The sequence below is a fragment of the Bombus huntii genome, chromosome 8 (genome assembly GCF_024542735.1).
Source record: "Bombus huntii isolate Logan2020A chromosome 8, iyBomHunt1.1, whole genome shotgun sequence".
Lineage (NCBI taxonomy): Eukaryota > Metazoa > Arthropoda > Insecta > Hymenoptera > Apidae > Bombus > Bombus huntii.
Genome location: NC_066245.1, coordinates 4724472 through 4736854, shown reverse-complemented (window position 1 = coordinate 4736854; position 12383 = coordinate 4724472). Strand labels below are relative to the sequence as shown.

The window sequence follows — 12383 nt, the reverse complement described above, 5'->3', positions numbered from 1 at the left end:
AAAAAGATCGTAAATATTCTCGACAAGCAATTAACGTCGATTATCATGGATTTTATTACAACATCTGTTATATACGATATGATATCCAGGTAGTAAAAGGAGGGTGTGTCCAGAATTTGATATTATTTTACCCAAAATCGCTATGAAATACGATCTTTTTCCGGTCTTATATTTACCAGGGTTTACATTAAACGACGTATTCTATCACTTATTCATAGATACCATTTATTTTTTTTTTTTTTTTTTTTTTTTTTTTTTTTTAGTATATCAAGAAGCATACGCAAGAAGAAAAACTCATATTACTGCAAATAATTTTGTTTTCGAAAGTATAAAATTGTCGTGCAATTTTACTATTTTGCATTCAAATCGATTTTTGGTTCACACGACCGTTCACATGACGTAACGCATATTGAAGTTTGGCAAGTAAACGAGATAATTGGGGTGGGCGTAACCGTGACGGAACGTGAAGGGTGGTCGAAACATCGAATTGTTTCCTAAAGCAGGATAATTAACGAAAGTAGTATGCAGTTTCCCAGCGCCATATGTAAGCGTGTTGGTACATCATATGGGTCTATTCGTCAATATGTACATTGTGCATACTGCATTTGATCCCATCACTAACGAAAACCTATTGTTTATCGATATTTTGCAATGTCTTGGTAAATTTAAAACCTACTTACTTCTATAATAGATAATAATTGCACAAATTTTACTGGTGTTTATTATCAAACACCGTATCCTCTGTTTCTCTTGTACGTCACGCCTAGGTATCCAATTATACCGACGAGAATAATACCTCCGACAATACCACCTACTATGGCTCCAACATTGCTATCAGTTGACTCATTATTGGCACAGTTCACTGAAAAAATATCTCTAGTACCTTCCTGACGTTATACAGATATTTAAGAGTAATGATAAATTTCAATTATAGAACCGATAAAATTGACGTTCGTTTTACCTGATCTTGAAGTAATATTTTTCGCCTTATTGAACGCGATCAAAGAAACTTTGCTGATAGTTATGACGACATTTTGAGCATTCACCGAAGTTTTATCGGAGCATTTGTACACATTGTTTAGAGGAGTGGAGAATATGTCGATGTTTTCCGTTATGACATTTATATATGAACCGGTAGCTACGAGCAAACTAGCATTAACATAATATACTATAATAATATAAAACTTCTTACAGCACATTTCGAAACCTTACCGTTAGCTCCAGGAAAATTATAATCATCTAAGTAAATAGACAGGTTCATAGACCGAATGAAATAATTTGAACTGTCGTTCACAAAATTAAACGTAACCTTATTTTCTTTGTTTTCGTACTGGGAATTAGCTTTTGGATTCTCAGTCCAAATTAAATTCATTATAGATTTTTCATTCTCGCACGTGCCATTTACATTTACTTGCTTTCCAATCGGTACTATCAAAGTCGTTTGGTTCGTCTACAGAGTGTACAAGATTAATTTCATACCAAGCATGAATATTATTAGAACGAAGCGTGTATCGTGATGAAAATAGTTTAGATTCGAAAGATACGTACTGTAGATGTATTTTTTATTGTGTAAGGTACTTTTATAGAAATCGACATATTAGCTGCGATGCAAGACACATTTTCCTTATTTGTCACTACGTAAGAATAGCCTGTTACAGAAGGTATAGGTGTATCTCCGCCTGAGTTGGTAGAACACTCTGTCACTAAAAAAACGAAAGCATTTTTATTGTATTTGGAGGAATTTGCAATCTTTTAAGTACAATTTGACGCGATTAATATTAATTTACCTGTTTTCGAGCTAAGGTATCTTTCGGTGTTGAATGCGATAAATGTAACATTGGTTATTTTTAAGTAGATATCATCGACCTTTATTTCGTGAATAAGACTTGTGCAATTATAAAGTCCGTTATTCCCAGATGCCGAAAACAGATCCTGCATATTATATGACTCCCCCTGTATAGCTGTTGTTTTATCTAAAATTATTATTACGATGCGTTAATCGTGAAATAGGATTACAAAATATAAGAGCGCATGGATTTTGTGATATATAGAATGCGAATTCTTATGTAAATTCATATTTATAAGAATGTAATTAAGAAATTAGGACCTCGGTAAAAAATTGTTTTATCTACCAAATATCACAGAAAGCACTATATTTTGAATATCTTATATATTTTTTCGTACTATGCGCGTTCTATGCAATTTTGCATTTTCAATTCTCCTATAGATACATAAAAATCCGCAGTTTAGTGATACGCGAATGATTCCTAAACATAGTGGCACAACATACCATCTTTATTATAATACACGGTGGCCGCTACTTGATAGACGAAGAAGTTAGTCTCATTTTTACCAATATGAAATGTAATTGTATTCATCGTATTATTTTTGTCTGATTCTGACCAGCTTAGTGTCATTTCAGAAGATTTATTACCGCAATTACCGCTAACAGCAGCTGTAGATGGGACGTTTAGTGTTCTATTATTCTGTAAAATGTAGCATATGAGTCGATGTTGCTGTAACAGTAGCAGACCAAAAGCATATCACATGTTTTAGAAATTTACTTTTTGGTACAGTACTGTTGCGTCAATCGACATTCTCGCCAAGGTGCAAGGTATGCCAGTATCATTTCGCCGTACAACATACGTGAAGTCACGTTCAAAATATGTACTTCTACAGTCGGTTACTGAAATATTCAGATTTAGTTTCATTTTTGTAACCAATTGCATGTTACATGTGCGTGTAACCAATTTTTTCATCAATCGCTTGAAGCATCATGCTAGATTTGTCTCGGCTGATGATGAAAATATTTTACCTTGTTTCGATGCGAAATCTTGTTGGGCATCGAAGGCGACTAAGAGAACATTGCGCATGGTTACGGTAATTCCTCCTATCGTCGTAAATACTTTTTCAGGGCAGCTATGGATTCCATTTTTGGCGGGTGCGGAAAAGAGATTCTTAAATGGCGCAACCATCTGAATGACTTCACCTGCGTCTAACGGATTTATCATATTTTAGCATAAATAATAAAAAAAAAACAGATATTTTTAATGGTGCGGTAATTTATACGCATACTCTGAGCATCATTAAAATGCGTCTTATCTATAAAAATGTTAGCAGTAATCACAGAAACGTGGCTGTCTATATCGTCTCTCTGTGAATGAAGTACAATTGTATTTGTTTTCTCATTTGCAAATGTCGATTCAGTTTTCGACACTTCTGGGTTCCAGTTTAATATCATAATAGAAGTTCCCCTTGAAGAGTCACACTTTCCGGAAACATTAAGTGTGGTTGGAACTTCTATAATCGCAGTATCGTACTAAAGAAACGTAATTAATTTATATAAAAGTATTCTAACTTAAGAGATGTTTCATATCTCAATTCTTACTTGCGTATCGTTCTTTCTGTATGGTATCTTCAAAGAAATTGACATTTTTGCTAATGTACATATGATGCTGTTTTTATCCCTTAAAACGTAAGGAAACGTTGGAGTTTGTTTTTTGCCGGGGCATTGATCTCCTACAAAACGATAAATGTTTATTAGATTTCCCATTCTTCCATACTCCGATTATTATTATTCTATTATTACTTAATTATTCTATTATTAGGTCCTAATAGAATAACACGTAATATCTATTACAAATCGTACAAAGATAACATAGATATAATTTACCTTTGGGCGCAGAAATATCGCTGTTATTATAAAATTCGATTAAAAAAACGTCTTTTATTTTTATTGTTGCGTTACCAACTTTCACTTCCTCTTCTTTTCCGCACTTATAAATTCCATCCGTAACGGATGTAACGAATAAACGAAGATCGGTATCTGATGTTGCGTTAAACGGATCGCCTAAAGTATACGTTTCTAAAAAAATTATGGAGTATAAGATGTGGCGTAGAAAGAGGTATTTAGCACTAAATTTTACCCTTTAAATTAGTAGAACTATCTTCTTTTGGGTATATATTGAGACCGATAGAAAAAAGCGAGAAATTTTCCTGGTCGTTGATAAATGTAAATTTAATTGTGTTTTCTTTGTCAGTGTTAGTTTCATTCCAAATTAGTTTCATTTCTGATATTACAGATGAACAATGACCACCGACTGTAGCGTTGACTGGAACACTTAACCTTTTATTGGATTTCTGTAATGACAATTTTAATGCATCATATTGATTTACTCATAACCATTATACGCAATATAAAAAATATATCATATTTATATCATACATTATTATACGGGATCGTAACGTTAATTGACATATTTGCCAAAATACACGGCACTGTTGTTATCGTGTTATGTACGACGTACGAAAAATCCCTTTCTGTTAGTAGTTTCCTTTCTTCGATATTCATCACATTTTTGTTTTCTAATCTCGATGCCAATTCTTGTCCATTAATGTTCTGAGAGAACGCTGAAACTTTTTATAACGTGATACACATTAAACCACTTTTATATACATTTATATACACGTCGTTAGCTTTAAATTTAATAATAAAAATTATTTTTGTATTTAACACTTAACAAATTATAAGCAATTGCGACATTAAATACATTATATGATCTTACTGATAACGATTAAGGTAGATAAAAATAACAATCCCAATTGTCGTCGATTCATATTTCTTTCACAATTATATACTGTCTTATTCGATTCTGATAATTTTAATTACTCGCGACTTTAAATATTCCACAAGATAATTTGATTTTATGGTAAACAGGTTGAAAGTGAAAGAAAACGTATATGCTAGTGAATATAAAGGAATCAGCTTATCCCTACTCTTAAACATACATGTATCAACGTTATCGCTTATTTTCTGATAGACCGAGATAATACACGTTTCATTCGATATTTTCATTCGCCAATATATTTTTATAATTCACTACAGCGACGTATTATTACCTCAAGGACAATATCTAGAACGCATGCTTCTCCCTAGTTTTGTCTAGAACTTTCATAATGTTTATATTTCAATTAATTTGACTAATTTCCTCACGCTGTACCTTATCATATGTAACATTAGTCGATCGATAACTACGATAAAAATTATCTAATTACATAGTTCTCATACCGCTGCTACGAAGAAGCAAATCAATAATGGTAGATAACAACGAACTCGACAAAACTAAACTAGGAACTGATCGAAAAACTAAAATAAATAACAGGAAACAATTAACGGTAAAGTGATCGATATATGTGCATTTTTGTAATGTCGGTTGCAACCGATACCTCTTATCACGGTTTTCCGTTTCTGTATCACGATAAAGCCGTCGCTATCGAATCATACGTACAGTGGTTAACCGTAAGCATCAGCGAACAATATAATGCCTCGAACTCTCCCCTGATTTTTGTAGTTCGTGGGTGGTTGCGATTTTGACGAACGCCCTTCATGTGTTCGACGTGGGCGTAAGAACCGAGTGAAATTGAAAAAGAACGTGGCAAGCGTGACAAAAATTGGACAGGATGTGGTTGCACGCGCCCACGACAATCCACATTAACCGTGTATTAAGCAAAGGCAACCCTTCGCTCTCTTTTACCCGTTATTGTTCCTGGCAGCTGCCTAATTCACGGTTTCGCCTGATTTTTTCCTCCCTCTTTCTCCCTCTTTCTTTTCCTCTCTTCTCTCCAGACCACCGTTTCGCCAGTAAACTACCAACTTGTACCAAGTTGATCGCGTTATTACATAGTTATGAACTCCGATAATCATACAAACGAATAATAAAAATGAATCCTCCGTTCATTTTCTGCAGCGATCGCGTTATTCGCAGTATAATCAAAAAATCGCTAGATCGATGTTATTTACAGATAAGTCTTTTTTTCCGATACTCAACGCAGTCTGCTTTTCTCTATATACGTCCACGTCTGTGTAACGATTACAGCCAGTGGAAATATCTGGAAAATTCTTCTGTTGAAATATCATTTAAAACAGCGATGGATCCGATGAGTCAGGTAATGTGGTGTTTTACACTTCGATAATCGTCATTTCATCTTTACCGCGAAAATTGCTCATTGGTTCCGGTCAACTTCTTCCTCCTCTCGTAATTGAGGCTACGTAGTCATGAAAGATATTCGTTTCGAAAGCGGAACCAATTAAAAGCAGAATAAAAATTTTAAATGGTATTTCAAAAAGAAGAATGTTTCTGATGTTTCCAGCGGCTTTACAAACGTTGTCGTAAGCGTGCAGAGAGAAGGAAGGACGCTGTTAAACAGCGAATAGTAGAATTTTCTCTTGTAAATAACATTAGTCTGGAAGCTTTCTGAGCGTATTTTTCACATAAATAAGTGTTTTATATATACGCAATTATACACAGGACGCAATCGACTCTGTATCTTGAAAAATGTCGACTCAAATTAAATCAAATTAATATGTATCCAACGATACTATATATACGTCGTTTTTTGATATTTTCTTACCAGGCACTAAAAAACCGGTAACTCTTTGTTTCGCGCAAAATGAAGTTATCCTTTGATCTTCCGCAAGCATTTACGACAGTATGCGCAATGGTCAATTTGGTACGACCAGATGTTAGTCGTTCCTCTGTTTGCCTCTTTTAGAATCCTAAGCGATCTCGTTTTCATGCCACGAAGAAAGGAAAACCGGCAAGCCCTTTCTACAACGATGTTTGTCCATCGGTAAACGACGTGGCCCGTTTCGTTCGTTAATAATAGCGGCAAAGAACGATCTTGTAACCGATCGTTGGCCGCGACCATTGGGCATTGTGCGCTGACTGTAATTTTCGTCACAAGGATTTTCCAAATTCGCCAAGTAACCACCGCTTTGCGGGGGAGCCGGTTACTCAGGCAACCTTCAGACCCAACCATTTTCAAGTCATTCAACCAGAGATGCACGCCACGTGTTTTCTGCAAGCTGCAAAGCGTTACGTCCACGGATTACTAATCGTCTCTGTGCGTCGAAATCAGAGTTAAAATACACGACACATGTCAACGTTGCGTATAATCGCTATGCTATGCTATGGTGCATTCTTTCTTTATTTTCAATGTGTGTGTACCAGCATGCTTTCTTTTATGCGAGTAAAAGGATTAAGAATCACGCCAAACAGAGGGAGAGAGAGAGAGGGAGGAAGTATAAACACAGAACGGAACGCAGATCGAACCGATAGAAATGTGCACGATGGCACGGCTAACCGTTCGAAGTTTATCCTGTAGTACTTTGGCGACATTTTCTGCGATAGTCGTTTCCTGTGGAGTTGTATCCACTAAATTTCAACGGATCGATCTTATCGATCGGTATTGCTCGATCGACCATCTGTCAAAGACACTCTTCAAGGGTTGCTAACCCTTTTCTGGACCTCTACTGGACTTTTACGGACGAGCGGTTACCCACAATGCGCTGTGAAAGGTGGACGAACAAAGGAAATGAACGGATACGTCGATTGCTCGATGCGTGACACGAATTTCCTCTATCGACGTGTCTGCACTTACCGTATGTTTTTGAGAGGCACCGCAAACATCAATTTCGCATCGATTATGTAATGTGCGAACAACAGCGTTATTTCTCAAGTGTTCGCTGGAAATTAGTCTATCGTTCTCCGTGCGTCTTTTAAACTCGATCAAATGATAATACCTACATAAGATAAGAAAAAAGAATGTCTACTTTCAATTTTTGAAACGTAATCTATATTGAAACTTTAATTTATTTCAATGACGAATTTATTCAACGAGTAGTGTAGAATATTCTATCAACGATATCTGCCTATTCTGGGAAAATCTTTCCGTTAGAGGATTTAGACATAACGTCAGTTTCCAATTACTTTACGTGTTAATGCTTTTCCTATAGTCCGAGTATGAACCGAAAAATATAAATCAAACCTGAAACATCGAACGGAAACCTCGTACAATTTCTCGATTAAGTCAGTCGTTTCTGTAACTTCGATTCGGTCGACGACGCGACACCACGTAACGGAAACGTAGAGAACACGTGCAGACGCGCGACTCCTCCTTTAGGAAGAACAGGATCATAGAAGGTATCGTTTAATCGCGACGATTGCTCCAGGTCGCGATACGTTTAACTCGCAGCATGCACAAGCGCGCCTCTATGTACGTGCACGCGCGATCGTCCACGCACGGTAACACGAGAGGAAGTTAAATTAACGAGTGGAGCTCCGCACGGAGCGGAGTTTGTTGCAGGAAGGAAGCAGCCCGCGTATCTCGGATATGCAAATTCGTAATAACGCTGTACGCCCGCGTATTACCGCGCGCGGATCCTCGACGCGGCATGCTCGTTGAAATTTACCGGAACGAAAGCCGCATCGGATAACGCTATTACGTTATACCCCACATTTTTCTTCCCTGCTACGATATTCTGTACTTCGGTTTCTGTACTTACGCCCTGTGCGTTCTCCAGCGATTATCCGACATTTTCTTTGCCAAATTCGAGCAACCCTAGCAAGAGTTCTGACTCGTACAGCTATTTCTCGTTTACTACGTTACAATGTTTCGACGCCTGTGAAAAATATTCGCATGTCAATTTATTAGTTTTATTATTATTATAACATTGACGTGCTAAATTTGATACGGCGAACATGAAACGTAAAACGCGACGAAACAACGCTTCATTGGGGAACGGGAGTATGCGATGCGACAAAAAAATGTAATCCTCGAACAACCCTTGTGTCGATAGCGGAATAGACATTTTTATTTGTCCTTTAATAATTGTTTACGCTCTTACGGATATATCGCAAAATCGTTCCGGATCTTATTTCTTTAAACACCTTTACATCGACGTGAGTTGTTATTTCGGTTGCTCATATAAGGGTTGAACTGTCAATGAGACGCATCCCGATTAACCGCGCAGTTTTTAGCGAAACTGGAGGAAACGCGTAAATTCGATTTGAAGTTTGGCGCGTAACGCGCAAAGTGTATATTCTCCTTTGACCGCAATTACGCGGATATTAACTTGTGCGTTAACTAAATTTCCTCGAGTTACGAGCGTAACGCGTGAGATTAGCATACGAATGTAAAAAAACGGGGAAATCGAGCGAAACTTTTCGTTGGTTCACACGCGACAGGTGCGAACGCGCGAAACGAACGACGTCGTCGACGACGCGACGGTGCGATTTTACGCGCGAATTTTATGTTCCGTAAACAAGCTACTCTTGCAGAACCTTCCCCTTTGACGCTCGCGTGTGAAAATGACCAACGATTCCCAGTTCATCTTCGTTCTTCTTCTCCCTTTTTGTTCGTGCTACCGAACACAGTGGTTCAAACGCTTAACGCATTCGCTATTAGTACAATACGAATATTTACTTCTAGAGTTGCATCTTTTTTATTTTTTTTTTTTTTTTTTTTTTTTAGGAAAAATATTTCGCGTTAAGCAATTTCGAGCGCAAATTTTGAGATACGGTACGTCCGGTAGGAAATGACCGAGGGAATCCCTTGAAGACATTTCCGTTGGTATTTGCTTCCGGATTAAGGGACGACCGATGGGCACGTGTCTTTCCTGTCAGCGAAAAGGTTTCGCACGGCGAACGTTTCTTCTTCGCGTTTTCGATCCGTCCGATTCGGAGAAATTTGAAAATTATTCACGCTCGAATTAATAAAATTTATATCTGACATTTGAAGGTAATCGCACCTTTGTCGCAAACTCCTGCGAATAAGATACTTTTCTAGATTTTCAGAACATGTTTGTGTCGAACGTGTGTTCCATGTAATGTCATTAATCCATCAAAGCTCACCGTTGTATCTTCTATACAATATTTCATTTGCAGGATTTTTCGATCAATTTTCGTTATCGAATTCCCCGTCCTCAACATTGTAGTTACGAAAAAGAGTTGCAACAAGTCCTTCTCCAATATCTTCCTCGTTATCATCCAGATTCTAGAATTTTATGAAATGTAAAAAATATTTATAAAATCAAACTGTATGGTTTGACTCTTAATAGGTTAACGAGCCACGCGTCGTGTAACGCAGGTCTGCGACACGAATATCCTTCGACAGGGTGTTCTTTGTGTAATCGTGGCCCATTATTTCCATGCTGGGGGCACGTGAACCATATGGCTCACGTGACCGTCGATGCACGCGTTCTCCAACTTCGATCGAGCTATCGAATTCACGAAATTTAAACTTTGCACGCGCGATCAGTTCCCCGTCCGCGCTTCGTTGGCTTCATGGGAAATAACATTAGCCGTCCAGTGTCCCTGAGTGGGAACTTTTTTCCTTCTTCCCTGCAACCCCTCAAAGTATTCGTGTTCGTGTTCGCATCGGATACTCGGCTATTTTATATTCGTTTCCGATCGAATCTACGATTAAGTATTCAAATATTCCGTGATTGTTTCATACGATTTAACGTGCACTACGTTCGAATCGTCAACGCACCGCAATTAGCAATGGGTTCACCAAGCCGTGGCGCTAAATATGCATCAATCTGCACCGATCCGAGACTCGTTTTTTGTCGATCGTGTATCCTGTGCGACGTTGATGACACCGTGTCGACGTTATGCTAAGTTAAGATTGAAACGCGTTCGAACGAATTATCGCTCCAGCGAACGAGACGTCTGAAAATCGGAAATGTACACGACGGATCATGAAAATATTCGAACGTGTATCGTAGAAATTTTGTACGAATGTATCAAGTTTGTTATACGAAACGTTTCGATATTTTATTAGCGCTGTAACTGAAACCCGATTATCATGATCATGTTCGTAAAATTCGAAACCAATCTGGAAATGTAGTATATGGAAGTTACAAACCATTCATTGTGAACATACATTCGGAAAATTAATCAGTATACAGCACGATTGGTGGTCTTAAATGTATAAGATAATATAATCAGTGCTAAAGACGATCTCACTAAATAGTATGGATTACCAATGTAGCGAACAATTTCTCTATACGTCTTCAATTTTCGTTCCGAGATTTATAAATACGATTATGATAATCAACTGTTCGAGTATTTTCAAGATTCACTGTGTACATACATACATTTCGTTGTTCTGACATGTTTGTCGAAACAACAATTCATGAAAACACGCATACATTGTAACTACAATCCTGCTTTCATTTTTATGCGTTTTTTGTTGACAAAAAGCCGTGTTCGACCGTTACAAGAACGGTATTCGTTCCAGAGAGCATTGTTCATTGTACAACTGCGTACACCTGCGCTTTACGATTGCTAAAAGCGGAAGAACTCCCCTGTGCATATGCTTCACCTGTGCTTTTCTATACTTTCACATGTGCACCATATCGGAGAAAGAGTGTTGATGCGTTTCTTAAATGACATTCTTTAGGAATACTTTCCTTCGAATTATCGTATATTACTCTTATTTTGGGGTGGACTACGTTGCATTGTTTATAATTGTTTGCTTGAAATTGTACAATGGATTTCTCTATTCATAGCTACGTTTTAAGTATCGAAATTATTTATTCGCAATAAGCAAACTTAGTTTCGTTTATGAATATGCTTCGGCTGTAATTTTATGTTGCCGACAGTAGATGAGAATTGTATTCGTTCGATGGTAAAGTAGATTCCCCTTTTGTGAACATCGAAAATGTCTAATACGATTTTATCGATTCAGGATAAACTGTTGTAGTATCTTCGAAAGTTTCAAGATTTTAGCTAGATGGCGTTCGAGTTGACCTTTCGCAATAACAACGCAGTAAAGGACCACCGCCATTAAACGATACTTTCAGTGGCACGACGTTACATCGATGATTCTTTCTCTCGTAATTCGAAGGTAAACGCTTACGTTTATACATTTTGTTTAAACCACGTAAGAACACTTTATGTAAGAATGATTATATCGTGAAGACGCGCCATAATCGACGAACATAATCCATCTCTTTGAACTTGAAAACGCAACAAGTATATTTGGTGGAATGTGTCACGAAAATCTTATTCGATACGACCGTACTTTATTTTCGTCTAAGTAATAATTCCTTAAATAATCCCTTTCAAGGACCTTAGTTTAGTTAGCGATACATTCGAGGCGATTCAACGTGATATCGATTACTTTATAAAAAGATTCAAGGCACACAATAAAGAAACAGTCGCACGAAACAGATAACAATATATATTCGTTTATCGCATTCAAGGGAATTTTAACGCTTATCTATCGTGTTTGATCAATCGTACGTCTAAACGACGATTTTGTACAAAACTTTGTTAATCGTCGTCGATAGTTTCGTTTGAGGAAATGATAGAGTAATTTTGCGGAAATTAGGAAAACGGAATGCCGGGTAAAAGCAAGCCGGCATGGCTCATAGTCTTTGCCGCCGATAAATTTATCATTTGCGTCTATTTACATCCGAATCGATAATCGACGCCGCGGGCGCGCCTCTTGCGGAGTATATGTGTATATATGTATAATGTATGTACATGTTTGATAGTGAACAGTGAGTATACATGTAACCAACGTATCCGTGTATT

At 37.3% G+C, this 12383-nt stretch overlaps 1 protein-coding gene across 1 annotated transcript; it reads right to left on the bottom strand.

Moving 5' to 3' along the window:
- Window positions 1-224: 224 nt before the first annotated feature.
- Window positions 225-7576, bottom strand: LOC126869056 (uncharacterized). The gene is made up of 15 exons (XM_050625184.1): window positions 4566-7576; window positions 4226-4416; window positions 3927-4140; window positions 3674-3865; window positions 3389-3519; window positions 3076-3319; window positions 2816-2995; window positions 2565-2686; window positions 2291-2486; window positions 1788-1973; window positions 1549-1703; window positions 1213-1450; window positions 962-1138; window positions 681-862; window positions 225-617 (listed from the first exon to the last, which is right to left on the bottom strand). Exons 1-14 carry the CDS (start codon window positions 4615-4617, stop codon window positions 726-728), a joined length of 2415 nt encoding a protein of 804 aa, XP_050481141.1. The 5' UTR covers window positions 4618-7576; the 3' UTR covers window positions 225-617; window positions 681-725.
- Window positions 7577-12383: the final 4807 nt, after the last annotated feature.

Excerpts from the sequence above, each read along its gene's own strand:
- LOC126869056 (XM_050625184.1), bottom strand. The coding sequence starts at position 4,617 with ATGAATCGACGACAATTGGGATTGTTATTTTTATCTACCTTAATCGTT. Across the intron at positions 1,974-2,290 it reads CGTGTATTATAATAAAGATG|ATAAAACAACAGCTATACAG; the intron begins GTATGTTGTGCC and ends TAATAATTTTAG. Across the intron at positions 1,451-1,548 it reads CAATAAAAAATACATCTACA|ACGAACCAAACGACTTTGAT; the intron begins GTACGTATCTTT and ends TACACTCTGTAG.